At 38.9% G+C, this 18288-nt stretch overlaps 1 protein-coding gene across 7 annotated transcripts in view; it reads left to right on the top strand.

Moving 5' to 3' along the window:
• The window catches only part of ST3GAL3 (ST3 beta-galactoside alpha-2,3-sialyltransferase 3), a 185132-nt gene that overhangs the window by 25727 nt on the left and 141117 nt on the right, over positions 1-18288 (top strand). For 4 of the 7 annotated variants that reach the window (XM_074151206.1, XM_074151209.1, XM_074151208.1 and 1 more), the window contains exon 2: positions 11182-11229. The exons of the other annotated variants lie outside the window; for them this stretch is intronic. In XM_074151206.1, the coding sequence (XP_074007307.1) occupies positions 11182-11229 (48 nt within the window). The remainder of the gene's footprint in view (positions 1-11181; positions 11230-18288) is intronic. 7 annotated transcript variants of the gene reach the window in all.

The raw sequence follows: 18288 nt of genomic DNA on the forward strand, positions 1-18288 counted from the left end.
AGAAGGATGTGAGGAAAAATGTGTGTGAATGTGTGTGACCAAAAAAAAAAGATTTGCACCTTTCTACTGAACTTAAATTTTAGTTTCTTTCCTTCAACATTGTTCCAGCTTATAATAGAAGTAGTAGTAGTAGTAATAATAATTTCATCTATTGTGTTTGCATGTTGCAAACATGCAAGAGACTTTATGGCTTTCCAAATAGGGTCACTCAGGATTTTCAGACGCAGTACAGCAGACGAGCGTGGTCACACTGCTCATCTGCGTGCCAGTTCTCTGGTAATTTACTGCCTAGTTCTGTTTTGCACGTGAGCTTTGTGTCACTGCAAGCTTAACTTCTGACAGACAATGTGTTTTCAGTACAGTTTATCCTTGGACATTAAGTGTTCTTGTGGCTGGAAGAGAGACTGGCCTCTTTCTTAGTCCTAGCCCACCTTGGGGAAGTGGCAACTTGGTTGTGCTTTTAGCCACTGTTGACTCGGAAACTACACTGAGTTGTGTGTGGGATTTTGTTAGGGTTTTTTTTTTTTGTTTGCTTTGTTTTTTTAATAATGTTTGCTTGGTTTGTGAAACAACTTTAGGCTCAATGGAGCACTTGAGTGGAACAAATATTTCTTAATATTTAACCTTCTGGGTGTCTTGAAGTCTGTTTTCTCACTAGCTTGTTTCGCTGCCAAGTGCTAATTTAAAGGGATTCATTGTATTTTTGTGTGTGGTGTGATAGGAAGAGCACTTTTTCTTTAGATTATCTTCAGCTGTGTTTGTCTGGGGCTGGGCAGTGTGATGATTGACTTCCGCTTCTGCTATTGGAATAACTTTTTCATTGTCCTGCAATTTCTGCACATGGAAATGAGGAGCTGCTGACAGTATCTGGTCCACCTCTGGGTTATTTTTCTTATGTTTTGCTGAAGCAAATTTTGTATTTAAATCAGATGCTTCTGTAAAAGAAGATAACAGGAAACAAGAATCTATATGTGCACTGTTCAAACCTAGTGTGTACTCTTTCTTTGGAGGGCTTTTTTTTGATTGTTTTTTTTTTTTTCCTCCAAGTATGGGAGATTTCATAGTTAAGAGGATAATCTGGGAACAGAGTAGCATTTGTTTCTGGCATCTTTTTAGGATGCACAGATGCCTTCTGGAACATCTGTATTTCAAATTTGCATGTGTCAGTGTTTGTTTGGTTTAGGATGATGCAAGGTTTTTGCATAGACATAATGCCCTTTGTAGACCAGTTAGTGTGGCTGGAAGGTGAAGACAAGTTGAAGGCACATAAGCTGCTCTTCAAGACATTTGTGCAAAAAACATAAGTGGAAAAAAGGATCCAACAGACTTTCTGCTCAGTATCACCTTTCATGTTAATAAATGGTCTGGGTCCTTGTAATGCAAAAGAAAGTTTTGCATTTACCATTTTCTGGAGAAGGTGCCTATAAAGCACTTTTATTCAGGAGCTGGTTCGTGCTCATAAGCTTTTCTTGTGCCTTAGTCCTTCCTGTCATTTGTTTGTGTTCTGGGCAGACACAGGAGAGATGAGAAGTGTCACTATAAAGCTGTCCATATGAGCTTGCTGGCGGTTATTCTGGCAGCCGGGCCAGATGTTGTGCACTTTAAGTTTTTGGGAGGCTTTTGACCACTGGCTTAATATCATAAGTAGTAGATCATTTTCAAACAAACTCAAGAATGTGAGTTTCCTGATGGAAGCATTTATACTTCTGCTTTTGAAGACGGAGAGGTTTCTGAGAACTAGCTCGGAAAAGCCAACACACAGAAGACATTCTTTCCATACTAGGGAGAGAGAGAGAGGAAAAAGTGGTTGAATGGCTCTAGTAGGCATAAAATCAAGACCAGGCTATTAAAATAGTTGTTGTCCTAATTGGCATTAATTGCATGTGAGTATCTTTATTTATGTAAAACAAAGATAATGTGCAGCAGCCTTCCAGAGCTCTCTGGCAGTTGTGTGAGTGTATGTAAGTCACTGTCACTAATACAGTTCTTAGACTGTGCTTTATTAAGGTTAAAAGCACACATCCATTTTAATAAAAATACTACAAGAGTAAACCAAAAATACAAAAGTATTTCTAATGGTGAATGCTTTTTTTTATAGTAGCTAAGGTAACTATATATTTTGTTTGCATTATGAAAATACAGAATTAATTTTCCTTGTGCCAGTGCTGTGCAATAACCTAATCAGGAATTTTAGTGTATTTGTCTGTAGTTTGAAACGGAACCTTTTTTTAAGGATAAATTTAAGGGTATTTTACTTTCTTTATAGCTTCAAGCTGCTAGTTATGTAGTAAAGAGTAATAATTTTTGAAAGTTTTCAGGTGTGTTTGATATGGAAATTGTTCTAAAAGATTGTCCATAAGTTATGTGATGTGAGCACTAACCAAGAATACTGAAGGGAGTACACTATTGACATTTTTCTAATGATTGGAATAAATATTATTAGGTTAAAATTGTTTTAAAAATACTTTGAGAACAATTTGCACCTTTTGAAGTGTGATTGAAAGCAGCCAGAGAGCATTGGCCAATTAATTTCTGTTTACATCCGTTTTGCATCACCAAAATATTTTAGAGTCTGCAAATGACTTAGTGGAGTATTTTTCAAGGGTTTATGTCTAAATGAGTGTTGTCAGGTACTTTAATTAAAAAAATTAAAAAAAGTATTCTTACTTGACTAAATAATGGCTATACTAATGATTATTAGACACATTCCACACAGAATAATGAGATTTACCATTGTTTCACTAGTTTTCTGTCTTAAGTCATGTTGGTGGTTAAATCGGTCGATCCTCTAAATAATCCTAATAGTTAGGTCTGACAGTCCCGACAGTCATACACAGGTAAGTTTAAATACAACTTCCCCTGTACCGCCTGATATATCCAATATACAAGTCTCCTGTTAATTTTCATTAAAAAGCTCTAGTGTTGTTTCATTGCTGAGATTATCGAAGAAACACTATTAGTGACCCTTTTAAAATAAATGTGTTAAAGAATTCATACTTTTGAAGTATTAGCTGGAGGTATACATTCAGAAGAAGATATATTCTGAAGCTAAAGCAAGTGCTTTACATTTCAGTGCACAAATACTGTATTTCTTGATCCTAATAGTGAATCTATTCATTAAAAAAAATACGGTTTCTCTTCATGTTGCTTTGATTAAAGACTGGTACTACCATTGATGCTCAAAAAAATGTTTTTGTACTGAGTTGGTAGTATCTTACTGACCCATGTTTTCATATTTTTCCTGTGTAATTCCTCAACAGCCAATATACGTTTTCTGTCTTGCACATGGGTTGCAAGCTTAGAAGAGAGAAGTTTTACTGTTTCATAATTTATTGCATGTTCCACTATGGAATTTGGGTGTATGTCTGACTTCTTGGTGCTACAATAATAATTGAAACCAAAATATGAGACTTGCCTTAGGATATGAGCTCCTTAAAATACTGAGGATCTGCTTGAGATTACTTAAAGATTTCTCTCTGTCAAGAGAAAAACCTCTCGGATACCAGCTTTGTTGGTACAGTTTGGCCTGTTTGCTTTTGTGATTTTTACGGTAGATCTGTACCTTGTATTCCTCAAAGCCAAGTATATTTTCACTGAACTTCTCCAGCATCTTGATCTCCCCTTCTCCTTTGCATTTGGGGACCATTTGTCCATCTCTTTTGGGAAGAGCTACCTGGTACTGTTAGCCTTCCCCTGGAATAGGGGGCTGTGACAGACACCAAGGAGCTACAGATATTGGATGCTCGGAGTGAAGCACCACGTTGTCATTGTGCCCAGAGTTTCGTTGATCACTGCACTGCGAAGTTATGTAGTAGATCCAAATAAATACTGATCTTATGAGCAAAACATACCAGCCCTTCCTGCTACCAAACAGTTCTTTGGGCACTGTTGAAGACAATAGCAATGTAATATCCTTCTGAAACATTTGCCAGCTGGCTCAGGACATCATATCTTTTCATTCAGTTCATTCATTGCAGAAAAAAGAAAATTGGCATGCTCAGAACATTTTAAAAATACATCTGTTCGGAACTCGCTTAGTTAATTTGCCACTTCATTACGAACATCATGATGGAAAAGGAGCGAAATGCCCAACAGCAAATGTAAAAGTTGGTTAGGTTCCATGAAATTCACAAAAATTCATTAAAGAAATATTACTACATCTTTCAAGTTCTATATCACTAAGAGAGTTGGCGTTTCAATTAAATGACAGGAAATTGAGAGCTGGTATAGAATTACTTTGCAGTTTACAGTGTAACCAGTAGATCTTGATGCCACATGAAATTATTGAGATAAGTGGTAATACTTAGCTATATCCATTCTTAGCTCTGAAGCCTTTTTTTTTTTTTTTTTTCCAAGGGAAAAGAAGCAGATTGTTTATTTTTACAGATAAGAAATGCTTAATTCCATTAAAGGACTTGTTCAGGGTTGGAGAGGTTATAGCAAGATTACCTATATTAGCCGTGTTTTAGATTGGCCATGAGTTTGCAGAGACAAGCTCTGAACCAGCCATGTCTGTGCTCTCTGGGCAGAGTTTGTTCCTGAGCCTCTTCCCTCTGTGCCCAGTTCCTTGCCGTGGAAACTGGCCAGCTCCAGGCTCAAGCCAAAAGGGACCTGGTGTCCAGGCAGAGTGGATGGCCGAGGAATTTGGGTTCAACTCTAAACTTGGCTGTGAAGTCATCTGTCGATAAAAAGGGTGTGTTGTTGGGTCAGCCACAGAAATGGAGAGAGAACCTGCTTGGCCTACTTTAGTACTCTATGCTTTAAAAGTTAGTACTATATAAATAAGGAGAGTATTTAAAGAGCTGCTGACAAGAGCAACTGCAGAAGTTTTTCAACTTTGTACAGTGCATAAGTGAATTTAATATTTAGATCAGCATGAATTTTTTCTATTTTTATAATATTTCACAAATACACACATTTTCAAATCGGGATGAATCTTTCTCTACAGGTGTGTTACATGAAACGAGAACCAGTCCGATCCCACATCTCCGTAGTGATACCAGTGTAGCCAGGTGGCACACGGGACAGGCATTCAAGTGTAGCGCAACAGAAACACTGCAGCACAGCCTTGTTTTAAGACAAGTTACTAAAGTAGAAAACCCAGAACTTATTGGAAGTGTTCTTTACAATCAGATGTTTCCTGTTGCTGAAGATGTGTCCTGTTGCTGAGTAATTTTTCCCTTCCCATAAAGGGAATAAGTTTGAACTTTGAACCCGGGTCTCCTATCAGTTGCAGACAGCACTGGACTGAAACTCGTCATGTGGTTTGCTTGCCAAAACGTGCAGTCCCAGTATTTACTGCTGTAAGCTTGCACATCTGTGATTAGGAAGTGTGCCTGGGCTGTGTGTGTGTCGACTTCATATATTCCTCATCTTAGATATTGAAAATGTTACAATAACGGTGCTCAAACAATACGCTTGAGATTGTAACTTCTTGTGGCGTCTAAGCGTGGGAACACTACTGATTGTTTTTCACAGAGTACATATGTAGGAGCTGAGATTACTAGTAAGAGTGGTCTTATATGTGTTTCCTTTGACCTTCAGTGACACTGTGTGAAGCGGTGCATAGGGGATGTCTGTCAGTGCCTTGAGTTTTGGATAAAGAATATGAGTAACTTGGAGCATCCTTGAGGCTGTGGTACAGAAAATGTTCTTGTAGTGACCAGTGCTTATAGCCCAGAGCCATCTCACTGTGTTCAGAAAAAGGTGAAGTAGGAAAATCAGTTGCACTATAGAAGAAAGAGCTTAGTAAAGTGGAATAAAACAAGCAGTGGAGGGGAACACAACATTAATGCAAAAGCAGGATACTTAAGAAATTAGTAGGGTGGCACTTATCATTAGACAGAATAAATTACTTAGCCCTTCTCTAAATCTGTCTTCAGCAAGTAAAACAAAGCATTAGGAAGTGAAGGATGCTCTGCCAAGTAATTTATAAGTGCAGGCAATTGTTCTTGTGTTTCACTAAATCTGAGCAAGGATGTTCATACTTCAGGTATCTAAGTGAGATCTCTGTGAAACAGAGCTGAAATGATTTAATTCCCTTCAGTTCCTTGGATATAAGAATTATCCAGAATGTTGCATAGTCATGGTAAGAGTGGATTTTTTTTCCAGATGTTTTTTCTTTGGGGCAAGGGATTTTCTGACAATGATCTTGCCAAATGAATCCTGACAGTAGCATGTCTTCTGAGAGTGGCACTGCTTTTGTGAGCTTCATTTTCTGACTAGATGACATATAAGGATAGCTTTTGTTGTTACTGGCCTTTTTGTCACTTAGTTATGAACAGCTTTGTGCTTTAGGTGTTCCTTCCCTCGTATACGTCATGTTACAGAATATTGAACTCAAGTAGAAAATAAATTTTGATGGCTACTGGGGTGTTTGATCCTGTCCTTTTTGGTACTCAGCTGAAAAAGGGAGACAACTGAGTGACAAACCCTTTTCTTTATGGATGGTCTTCTAATTCTGTGGTAAAAAAGAAGCACCTAAAGTCTTTCTTTGCATTCTGACTCTGAATCAAAATTTTATTCTTTAATGTTTTTACTGAAATTGCTGTTCAGGTGATGAAGCTCTGCAGGATATGTGGTCTCTGATCAAGGTCCGGAGGTAGAAATTACATTAAATGTTATTAAATACAGTTTGCAGTTCTGTAGGAGTCCATCGGAGTATCTGGAGAGCAGGGATATGGAATGAGAAGCTTAACAGTGATCATGCATACAAGAAAGCAGTGCAGACCTCGGAGCTTGAGTCTCTGTATGAGGATGTGCCAAATTACAGCCGTATGTCGTGATGTATTATTATATTCCCTGTTTGGCTTGGTCTGTGGAGCGTATTACTGTAATGATATGTGGTATCGAGGCTGTGTTAAGCCTTTATTATTAAACTCTTATAACTCCTGTGGGACTGATGGTTTGTGGTTTCTCAGGACCACTTCCAAAGCAGCACGCAATCATTTTTTTTACGGAATTTTTTTTTCCTGGGGAAGTTGGTTTATTGCAAAAGTCTGGTTTTGTTTTAAAAGGAGGAAAAAAAAAAAAAAAGAAGAAAGGGTAAGAGAAGTTATTGGTTCAGCTTCTTTGGTTTCCAATTGGATGAGACAAATACCTACAAATCCTTGCAGGGACAATTTGTAAAAAGAAAAAAAAAAAGTTAGTGGCTTCTCAGAGGGACTTACTGTAAAAGTCTTGACTGAAATTCTGAAACAGCACTTAGGTAAACATACAGGTTCTTGATTAAATGTGGATTATATAAGAGTATGTTCTCATTCTGTGTTGCCACTGCTTGTTTTCAGTTTGTATATTGCGTTTTCATCAATGATGAAATCAAAGCAAGGACAGTATTTGCATTGGAAGACACAGCTCAAGGTTAACAAAACAAACAGGAGGAAGGATTTGCAGGAGACCGAAGGTGGGGAGCACTGGAGTGGAAAAGGGATGTGTGTGGGTGAAGAGATACAGGGTCAGGGACACCTGAAGTGCACCCCTTGCCTTGAAATACTGTCAATCCTTATATCTGGGTGGCTTATCTGGAGTGTGGTGTAACTGCAGCAACAAATGTAGCCACCTCAGATATGCAGGTTTTTTGTGGTGTGTGGGTTTTTTTTTTTTCTTTTGCTTCAGGACAAAACTCTGCAAACTGTGTTCCTTCAAGTCAAGGTCAGCTCTTCATCCAGTATGAAGCATTGTTGGAACAGAGTTTAAATTTGTTCCCAGAGCAGCATTGAGTCTCTCTGCACAGTCTGCCTTGGAGCTCCTGGTTCCTGAACCAAACAGGATCCTTGTGTGTGTTCCATAGTGGTGAGATCTCCCGGAAGAGGGGTCTCATACAGCAATCCTCCAAGCTCCAAAGGGGCTATGCTGGAGCACGTTCAGGTAGCCCTGCACAACACTGATTTTGGGGGGATGATGGAGCAGGTTCACATGTTGATCCACTTCTTGATGCTGTAGCTGGATGGTGGGTGGGAAGGTGACCCAGAGCATAGGTGACGATGCAACTTTGACGCTAAGTTAACACAAGGTGACCCAAAGCAACTTTGCAGTGTGGCTGGTGATGTCTCAGATGTTGTTATTCCCAGCACTGAGAGTGTTCTAAGTGAGTGTTTCTGCTGCCTTTGCTGTTTCTGATGGATTGGATCCGACCCAGAATTGCATTTGGATTTTGCTGTATCTTGTTTTTTTCTTTTTTTTCTTCTTTTCTTTTTTAAGCTGCTGTAGCCACTGAAAAAAATGACTGTAGCTAATGTGAAAACAGATGTAAAAGGCTGGCATTGTGGTGTGTGCAGCCTTAAGCTGTGCATATTGGCAAGTTATTGGGTGTCACATTTCATGATTTGGGCATAAAGGCTGCTCTCCAGTTAAGAAGGCAGGAAAAAAAAAACCGCTTAAGCTGCTTTATGGAAGCGGGTAGCTGAAAGGTTGGCGACTGCTCCTTCAGACATAAACACTTCTTGGCACCCAAAGCAAGGGCATATGTAAGTTGATATGTTTTACATAGTGTCTTATTAAGTTTTATTTGCCTTTGAAAGCTAGAACAGACTCGGGGCTCTGGGGGAAGGCACTGGGCACAGACTGAGCAGCCTCTTTATCTCTGGAAAAAATAGTCTAGAAAGCTGGGAGGATTGTGAACTGAGTGATATCTGGAAGAGATTTGAAGCTAGAAGCAAAGAAGCTGTTCTTGTGTTCATGGAAGCAGGCCTCGGTATTTGCAAATAAATCTGGCTTGCCTCAAAGAAATGCTTATCTCCATCTTCTGAAAAAAATAACTTGTAGCTTTGAATTGGGCTGAATGTGAATAGCTGTCTGGGTGGAAGAAAGGTGACACAAGATTATCTTCTCAGCCTTTTTCAGGTTCACAGCTTCTTTCCTTTTGAAGTGTAAATGCCAGAATTAAACACAGTATTTTAATAAAGATCCATGGTTTGTAAAATTACTTGCCGGGGAGGGGGAGGAAAGGGGGAGAATTGACTGTAATGCAGGTCATTCACAGCGAATTTGATGTTGAAACTGTGAAACTAATAGTCACATAGAGGACTGGATTGGAACAGGGAGCTCACATGCTTAACTTTGCTTGTAATTTTTTTTCTTTATAGGAGGACGATGATATTCTCAGTTAAGGGAATGAAACATTATACTATTTTTGTGGGCTGCAATAATGGTATTAATTTGATGCTTGTAATACTTTTCAGCCATTCTTGGATAAGTCCTAATATTTCATGCGAAGTGTTTGAATGCAAAATATATTGGAGGAAAATGAACAATGTTTAAATTTGGCATTAACTACAAAGCAATACCTTATGTTGATAAAAGTCTCAAGTTTTTTAAAAGTAGAACCCCACAGAGATACTTCAGAATTAATTGATGGCAGATGAATTTAATGCAGTTAAAATGAATTAAACCCCTTGCCATTTAGAATAATATAAAGATGTCTGAATTTTATTCCCAAAAGAGGAAATATAGTTGTTAAGTCCAGATGGATTTTTATTTTTATTGGAATAGGTTTTGAGACTAGTAATGTCTTTCTTTTTTTTTTTAATGTTACTACCATAGTGTTGGATCTGGGACAGCACAGACCTGCTTTTTTAAAATTGTTTTAAATTCAGTTAAATGAACAGTTTTACTAGTTTATTTTGAAAATTAGCGCTTTCTTATTGAATTTGTAAGATTTGGAAAATAGGTACGAGGATGACCTACGGTACAGAAAAGCCAAGGGCTCAGTCCTATGTCAAGTTACTATCAGCTGAAACATGGTAACTATCCCTGTCTGTGACTGTAGCCTGCCCAGATGTAAGGTGATGCAGTGGGAGTTTAACCTCTTTCCAGCACCTGAAATCTGACCACGCGTGGGCTTTTTGCCTTGCACTGAGGGCTTGCGCTGAGGCAGCTGCTGTGGTGCTGCAAAGGATGCACCATCAGCACATCACCTCTGAGGCCTTGGTTGCAAATAGAAACTTTAAGGGATTCAATCTGTTCATTTAGCTGAAGATACACAGCAGTAGGAGAACTGCCTCTTCAGTTTAAAGCTTCTCATTCAATAAAATTATTAGTCCTATCATGGTGGTTTGTTCTTTGCTGTGTTTCAGCCATTGACAAGTGGGCTTTAAGTTCTGGGCCCAGCTCTGCTCCACTGGTGATGGAGTAGAATTCAGTAGACTTTCTCCTTCAGTTGGGATTGGCATCAAAATGGATGGTAATCAGGAGGCTTACTACCAAAATATGTGTTGGTTTGTCTCAAGAATGCAGCTGGAAAAAAACCCTACCATTGAGTATGGTACCATATTGCAGCTCCACTTGGAACAGAATATCAAGTTATTACTGATACGTTTTGCAAACAGGTCTTAGACTGGGAGTGTGGTATATGAGGAAAATGAATGATTGATAAAGAGGTCTGGATCATGGCATGAGCTAAGTGCAAGCTGGCAATAAGGGCTTCTACATGGCCAAATGTCAAGTTGCATGTGTAAAAACTAGGAACTGGAAACCACAGTTGAAGTCAAGTGTGCCCCATCATATCAGAATATGATCATCATACATCACAGTAACTAAAAGTGTGGGGCATTAACTGATGAGCAAGAGCTGTCACTTGCGATCATGGATAAAAGCGCTGTTGTGATCCCCAGATGGCTAAATAAAAGGGTATCAAGCAGAGAGGCTGTATTTTCTTGATACTTGGCACACATGGTACAAAGGTGAAGGAAAATTGAAATGTATTCAGCTGTGGAGCCACTAGTGTAAGTAAAGATGCGGAAAACATGGTGAGAACTGCAAGGAGCACAAAATACTTGCCCTAACAAACAGTGTCAGGGAAGAGCCGATCGTAACAGGCGAATCCCCTAAGAGGGGACAAAATATTGATAATACATTTAATAAGAAAAAGCTCTCCAGTCTAGCAGTTAAAAGTATATTATGATTCAGTTTTGGTAATGTTGACCAGGCTTATTAAACATAAAATGAATTAATTTTCAATAAATTGTAGGTACTTTGTTGGGTAATGACATTGTGGGTTTTGCATACTCCAGCGTTCTGCCTTTGCTAGATGCCTGTTTTTTTGTCTGGCTGGTGAAGAAGTTGTTCTGCTTCCTGGCGGAAGAGAGCATAAGGAGTTACTTAAGAAAAATAACAAGAAAATGTTACGGCAAGAAATGGTGCTAAGAAAAAAGGGGAAAATGAACTTGTACTCTTGTGTTACAGATTCAGTGGTTCTTTCCTTTGACTCCGTTGGACATACAATAGGCTCAGGTACAACATTGCCTTCTTCTCTATCTCCCACCTCATGACAAGGCTTCTATTTAATCGGACGTGGTAGCCATGTTGGGAGGCAGGTCACTGAGTCAGACTTTTGTGAGAATCAACCATCTAGCCAAAGTGGGTAAATAGGTCCTTTCGTAAGGGTAGTGAAAGGATTAAGGGTCTTAGTGCAACATGGGGACTAAGATGTGGGACCCCTTCCATTACCCAGTAACGCAGATGACCTGGACACGTTACATATGTTAGTGATGCGGTTTGTGCTTCTTTTCTCATGTGAAAGGCATTAAGATGATGTCACCCACCAGCTGAAGAAAAACTGTTCCATGCTACTAAGAGTTTCTCAGCTAAACAAACAGTTGAGTTATTTGGGGAAAGACATCAGGAATGCTTCCAGGAAGGAGAAGGCGAAAGAGTCGTAGTTAAACAAATAGGGCTGGAAACTTTTTTTCTGGGTGGAGATTGACCAGCATTATCAAACCCCAGGGCAAATGCTGCCCAATCTAATTTCCTTTGGAACCTGAACATGACCTTCAATTAAACTGAACCAGAAATAAAAAATTCTTTTGTGTTGGGGGCATTTCATGAAACCAGTAACTATCCATTTGGCTACATGTAATATGTGAGCTGTAGCCGAGGAACACCATAGAGAGAACAATACTGGATAAAATTCAGTTTACAGTGTATGTATAATGATATATGAAGCGCAAAGGAAAGGCTAAGAATTACTCTTATAACTCAAAACCCTTTAAAGATGGGGATATTTACTGTCTTGCAAAAAAAAAAAAAAAAGAAAAAATAATCCAAGTGAAGATTTTATATTTTGTCTTGCTTACTAGCCTTTCCTCTTAGGTTGATAGGGGGAACGTGCTGCCTTCCAACATAGCACCTGTCTTCTGCCTGCACAGTTTGAGAGAGAGCCTGCTGCCTGGCACTAACAGCAAAGCTTGAACACAGATTTCCAACTTACTAACCCTGAGATAGTGGTAGTAACTTGCTTTGTTTACAACACTCCAAATGCTTTCTCTGCTCTCCCTGCATCTTCTCTAAAACTTATATCTGGAAATGGATCTATTGTGGGTGCATGGTCTGGTGTGGGAGTATCGTTAAGGTGCTGAGTGCAGAGTGGATATGTTGTTGTGTTTATGGGGGAAGAGACCCTCTAACTCTCTTTTTCTACTTAATATCAGTCATAACTGAAGTGTGTTGTTGCCTGCCTCCTTCTGTATTGGGTGATGGTTTCTTTAGTCTGCAAAAGCAGGGAGGAAGTTGCATAGGTTTGAACTAGAAATCTGTGAGTAAAATTCAGGGAAATACTTTGATTACAGCTGAGTATACCTGACTCAGCGTACCTACACCGGAGTTATGCTGGATTGACATTGGTACAGCTAAGACCAGAATTTGTCCCGGAGTCAAATTTTTAAATATTACTTATGGATTTTTGTTTTTCCCTATTGCTATTTTGGCTTCTAACTGTTGTGAAAACAGTTAACCTTGTGGATAGCTTCCAGTGCAGGGGATCTATGGAGTTAATCATAAATGTTGTGTTATGATACTACCAATAGGGTGGTAAACTTAGTTATGAAAAATAGTTCGACTGCTCCATGTCTTTTGGAGTTCTGTTAATGTGGAGGGTGGGAGACGAGCTAATATGAGCCAATGGACTGTCTGGGTTTGTTTTTAAAAGAACTGGTCTCTGTTCTGCTTGTATATTGCAACTCAAGCTTGGAGTGGTTAGGAGTGAGACAGTAAAATTTGATCTTTTGTAAACCCTTCTGCTGCAACGAGATTGAATTTCTTCGTTGAAGAAATATGAAGAAAATTCATATATTGGGGAAGAGAGGCTCAGAAATGTCCGAGAGCACTGTATGTTTATTGCTTTCATATTTAGTACTTTGCATTCACTGTGCTGCAAACTTTAACTTGCTCTGAACTGATATGTGTAATAAGATGTCAAGATGTGTGATGCCTGTCCAACTGAGGGATAGCTTTCCTTGTTGAACAGGAAGGAGAGAGAGAAAAACTGTGGCTATTGTGCTTCCGCTGTCCATCCCATCCCACCCTGCTGCAGACCCAGGAAAAGACAGAGCCCAGAAAGAACCCAAAGAAACAATGGCAGCTGCAGGCCCAGCCATTCCTAGTAGGTGATGTTTCAGGTTGGGGTAAGAAGGGACTGAAGTTACATACTTTGAAACATAAAAATACATATACCTTTTTCTTTATTAGTTGGAATTAAACAGCTGTGAGTAATAGTCCCCCTGTTAAGATTTCATGCTGCTTAAAACTAGTACTCGTTAACTTATATTTGCATATTAAACAGTTTCCTAGAATTGCTCTTTTGTATTTGTAATCATGCCATGTGAAGGGCAATGTCTTGTTGCAGCTTCTGTATTTTATTTGAATTGACAACCTTATCTTGGTTTTCCCCTTAACTCTTTGTCCCACACACAAATCTCAGGTTTTCAGGGAGACTGGAAATCTGTCCTTATGCATTTCAGATTAATGACACTATCTAGGTATTCCGGATAAACTTCCTGAACTGAGTGTTCAGAAGATCAGCTGGCTCTGGAGCCTTCAAGTACTGCTTCATGGAAGATTGTTAGCCTAGAGGACATGAGAATCAAATATGCTTGGAGAGAGACTGAACTGTCTGAGGTTCACGCTGTGGTCTAGCCTTTGTGAATCCAGATGTTTTTGTGATTTTCTTTGTAACTGCCCCTCCCTTTGAAAGATAAAGTTTGATGCAGCAAAGATAAATGTTTGATGTGATGTCTAGGCCAGCGTTTCAAGCCATTTCAGAAAGGAGAGTGTCGTGCTCTGAACTTGGGAAACATAAAGCAGGACACAGGGTGTTTGAGGAGACCTAAATTTCATTTGTTTGCCATAGACAGCTAGTACTCTTTTCTTTTTTGGTTTTTTTTTCTTCCCTCTCTGGTTGCTTTGTTTTACTTCGTTGCTAGCAAATCAAAAGTTGGACCTTGAAAGTCAGATTTATACCCCTGCTATTTTTGTTCAAGACTTTTTCTACCTCCTGCGTCTGAGAGCAAGCAAGTTACATTTTTCTGCTCTAAGCCTCATTAGGATAGGAGTGCATTGAATGTGCAACTTTCCCATCTGCTAATGTTCTTGCTGGAAACATTGAGGTTCAAAATACCTTATGGTTGTAGCTCGCACTGTTTAGATGTGTTTGATTGCCGTACTGGGCACTGGTTGTATAGCAGTTGTTCTCACTGCAGGCTTAAAACCCAATCGTTCTAACTTCTCAAGCAACTATGTGTTACCTAGGTCTTGCTCAAATTGTTTGAATATTTTAACTTTGTCGTTGCTTGACTTCTGCAAAGAAAATGGAGTTTTTAAAATTTGGTTTAGAGTATCTTATCTTTTGCGGCTCGTATGCTTGTGAAAGCCTACATGGGAGACAATGCTTCCAGATGCTGAGTTCACAATGATCGTGGAGTAATCATTTGAGAGTTTAGATCTGTGCTTATTTAGGAGTTTGCAGTTAGTAATTCCTTATGCTAAAGTCATTAATCACTATTGCGAGAAGCTGTGAGATCTATGAAGGAAACTTTCTCTGCTTCCTTTAGCTGCTGAAGGTGCTCAGATAACCATTTTGTGAAAGAAGAGAAAAGCCCTGTGTCTGTCGTCCTAAATACAACTTCAGAGTGAATTTGGTGACTCCTTTCCTACGTTTTGGATGAAGGCCAGGAGTTAAGAATACAACTGAAATCGTCAGGTATCAAATTGGTAGAATAGTGACAGATTCCTAGCATGAGAGAGAAACATTGGTGACTTGCAGAAGATCACTTGCTGTTCTTTGGCTTTCTTGATGAGAATCTGGTAGTATAGGAATATACAAACTCTGATCTTTCCCAGATTTCTAAGTTAGTTGATATTAATTTAGATATAATGTTAATGAATAGAATTTGTGAGGCTCTGGTAGATGTTCTTGGTTTGAGGAAAATATTTTTAATTTATAGTGTGGTTCTAGTGTGTTAGGTTTTTTGTGTTGGTTTTTTTTCCTCCAAATTCCATTTCTGACTATCTGTCTTAATGCTACATGGTAGTGATGGGAAAGGAGAGATGAACTTATTATGCTGTGTTTTCCTGCATTCCTGTAAGGTAGAAAATAAATGAGAAAGATTATATATTTTTTTTTCTGCTGGTTTTAGTGGCTTTATTCTGCAAAAATGCTTTTCCCTTTTCATTTTTGATTAATGAAGTTCTACTTCATTCTTTATTTCTTTGAGCTGTAGACTGTGGGAGCTGCCTGGATCTTTGCCAATGACTGTCATGTATCGGTTGCACAGTCCTTACGTGACTTTGCCAGCATGTTCAGTATCATCATCTGTCTTCTTATTAACGCTCTGTTCCTCCAATTGAAAATACAGCTGTGAATGAGTTGAGGTACAAATGCCAAGAAGTGGCTTAAAGAATACCTCAAAATAAAAGCTTTTTAATGGGATTTTTCTCTATCACGTTGGTATCTCTCTGCATCAAGTCACTACATCTTGTAAGTCACTATAAGCCAATATAGATTACTGTTTTGGTAATATTGTTCTTGACTTTTATTAGGAAATACGATACAATTTCTAAAATAAAGAATATGTCAGAAGATTCAGTAGGGCAGCATTAACTCCATTAGCCAAGTGGATACGTGATAGTAAATGAAACAACTGTTTGTTTAGCAAAGGTTGCAGTCTGGCTTTAAACAGATGACTCCCTGGGAAAAGAAAAAGGGCATATGCAGTTCATAGATGGAAATTTTTCATCTTCCTATTGGAGTCTTTCATAAATTCAGCTTAAAGTATACAGTTGTTTTTCTACTGTTGAAGGTTGCTATAGTTTTATTAGAAAAAAATTTGTAAGGAGTTATATAGCCCATAAGGCTATAACCAGAGGTTATAAGGTTAAGGTAACCAGAGCCTTTTAAAATGTAATATGCTAGAATGACCTCTTTTTTTTTTTTTTTTTTTTTTGGTTTTACTATACCTATTTTGGAGGTAAGACAAGTAGGCAAAAGACCTTTCTGATGGATGACCCCTACAGCACTATCAGCAAGTGATTGCTTATTTGTTCTTTCTGTGCCTGGAGGATGAATAATGTAGTTGCAGTGTCTAATAAAGGAGACCCCTCTGGTGTATTGCTTTCCTCAGGCTGTAAAGCTGGGCCAGATGTCTTTGGGGGCCCCAATCAGTCATTACAGGGGGAAAAAAACCACCTTGAAGTTACAGAGCTGGAAATTAATTCCTTTTGTTGCTAAATCTGAAACAATAAGTAGTATCCTCATGATTTTAGGTGTCACCAGGGCATGCAGGGGTTTGTGACTGGAGTCAGATTTCCCCTTTCCCTGCTTTGAACTCACAGGTTTGTATTTCAGTTGTGTTGATAGTGCTTCGTGTATCTAGTTCCATCAAATATGGCTGTTTTCATCAGGTGCAGTATCTGGAAAATGAACACTGAGCTTGGTGCAGCAGGATTGGTGTCTTTAGATCAGTTTGCACAGCCTAGGAGCATTTTTAATGGAAGTGAAATTCCAAGTTTTGCTGCTGATGTTGAGAATTCCTTTATGGTTCTCCTTTTTTTTTTTTCTGCTTAGAATATTGCACTATTTTTTTGCTGAAATATTCCAGGGGGAAGGGAAGGAGGAACATGTTTCAAGTTTATGATGTTTTCTTAAAAATTTAAGTTATTCAGTCTTTTCTGAGAATGAAATAGGAAAAAAAAACAACCCACCTCACAAGAAAATATTGTACCAACAGTTATCAAAATGTTCTCTGTACTTCTTGCTTTGGTCCTGGTTCTCTAGACTAGGCGCTTCAGGTAGGAGTAGTATTGTCAAGGAAGTTCTTTTGCTCCCTAAAAAAAAAGAGCGCCTAAATGAGTCTACGTATTAGAAGTTCTTGAAGAACGATTTTTCTTACTTTTTTTTTTTCCACACACATGGTGGAAATGTCAAATGGGCAGATAGTGCCTTTCCTTGCCCTGTAAAAATATACAGAGAAGGAGCAGAACTGACACCTGTAAAGACAATGGCTTAACCCTTGCAGCCTGGTGCTAGAAGCATGCCTCGCCAATCTGCGTCTGCATAGAACCCCAGTACATTTGGGATTATCCCTGGTGTTGCTTGGATAACCTGGAGAAAGAGGCTGTTAAACTTGTATGCAAAAGAGTAAATGGAGATGAGGAATAAACTGGAACACAGACTTTAGGAGGTGAGCATGCAGTCTGTGGGACAGGGCTACGGAGCCCAGGTGGCCTCAGCTCTACCCTTCTGAACTTGGCTTTACAATCTTATTATTTTTTGCAGTTATTTAAATAGCTTCAGAAAAGAATGCTTTCATCAGTAAGTTCCATCACTGAAGAGGTTAAAGGTGAAAATCCTAATGAAAGCATGCAACATTAAGTCCTTGTTTGTCCAGTACTTTCATTGTTGCTCAGTAATCTCAAGTGGGTTTTTTTTTTTTTAACCCTGGAAGAAAACCTTTCTTTTGTCCTTTTCAGTTGATCCATTGCACATGACTTTTTTTTCATTAATTCTTTCTTGTCTCTTGAGTTCTAGCAGAATCGCTTTACATCAGCTGAACTTTTGTTACTGTCCATATGTGTTTTCTTAGTCTGAGGTGAATGTGAGGTGTTTGACCTTTTTCATTGCAGGGTAAGTCATTTTACCTGGCCTTTGCTACAGATGGAGAACCTGCATGTGGACAGTGACCAAGGCTTAGCTCAGTTGCAGCCTCAGTTCCCCAGAGACCAAACTGCGCTGGACAGGATGAAATGTATCCGGGTGGTCTGAGCTGTTCTCGACAGGACTTCTGTCTCCTGAGTGTCATACCCATTTCTTTGACAAGCACAAACATTTTGAATAGAATAGCTAAAATTGTATGTTCTGCCTTCCCTCCTGGACTTGCAGTTACCACTTAAACACAGAACTAGAGCTGCATATAGCCCATCTTTTTAAAAGGTTTAATTTAATTTTCTGTTTCTGTGGGCGAAGTTATTTGTACTGTGCTTCTAAGTAGTTAGATGCTAAAGGAATTGCACTCAAGTCAT

This window comes from Numenius arquata, chromosome 8, assembly GCF_964106895.1.
Source record: "Numenius arquata chromosome 8, bNumArq3.hap1.1, whole genome shotgun sequence".
In the NCBI taxonomy this organism is placed as follows: domain Eukaryota; kingdom Metazoa; phylum Chordata; class Aves; order Charadriiformes; family Scolopacidae; genus Numenius; species Numenius arquata.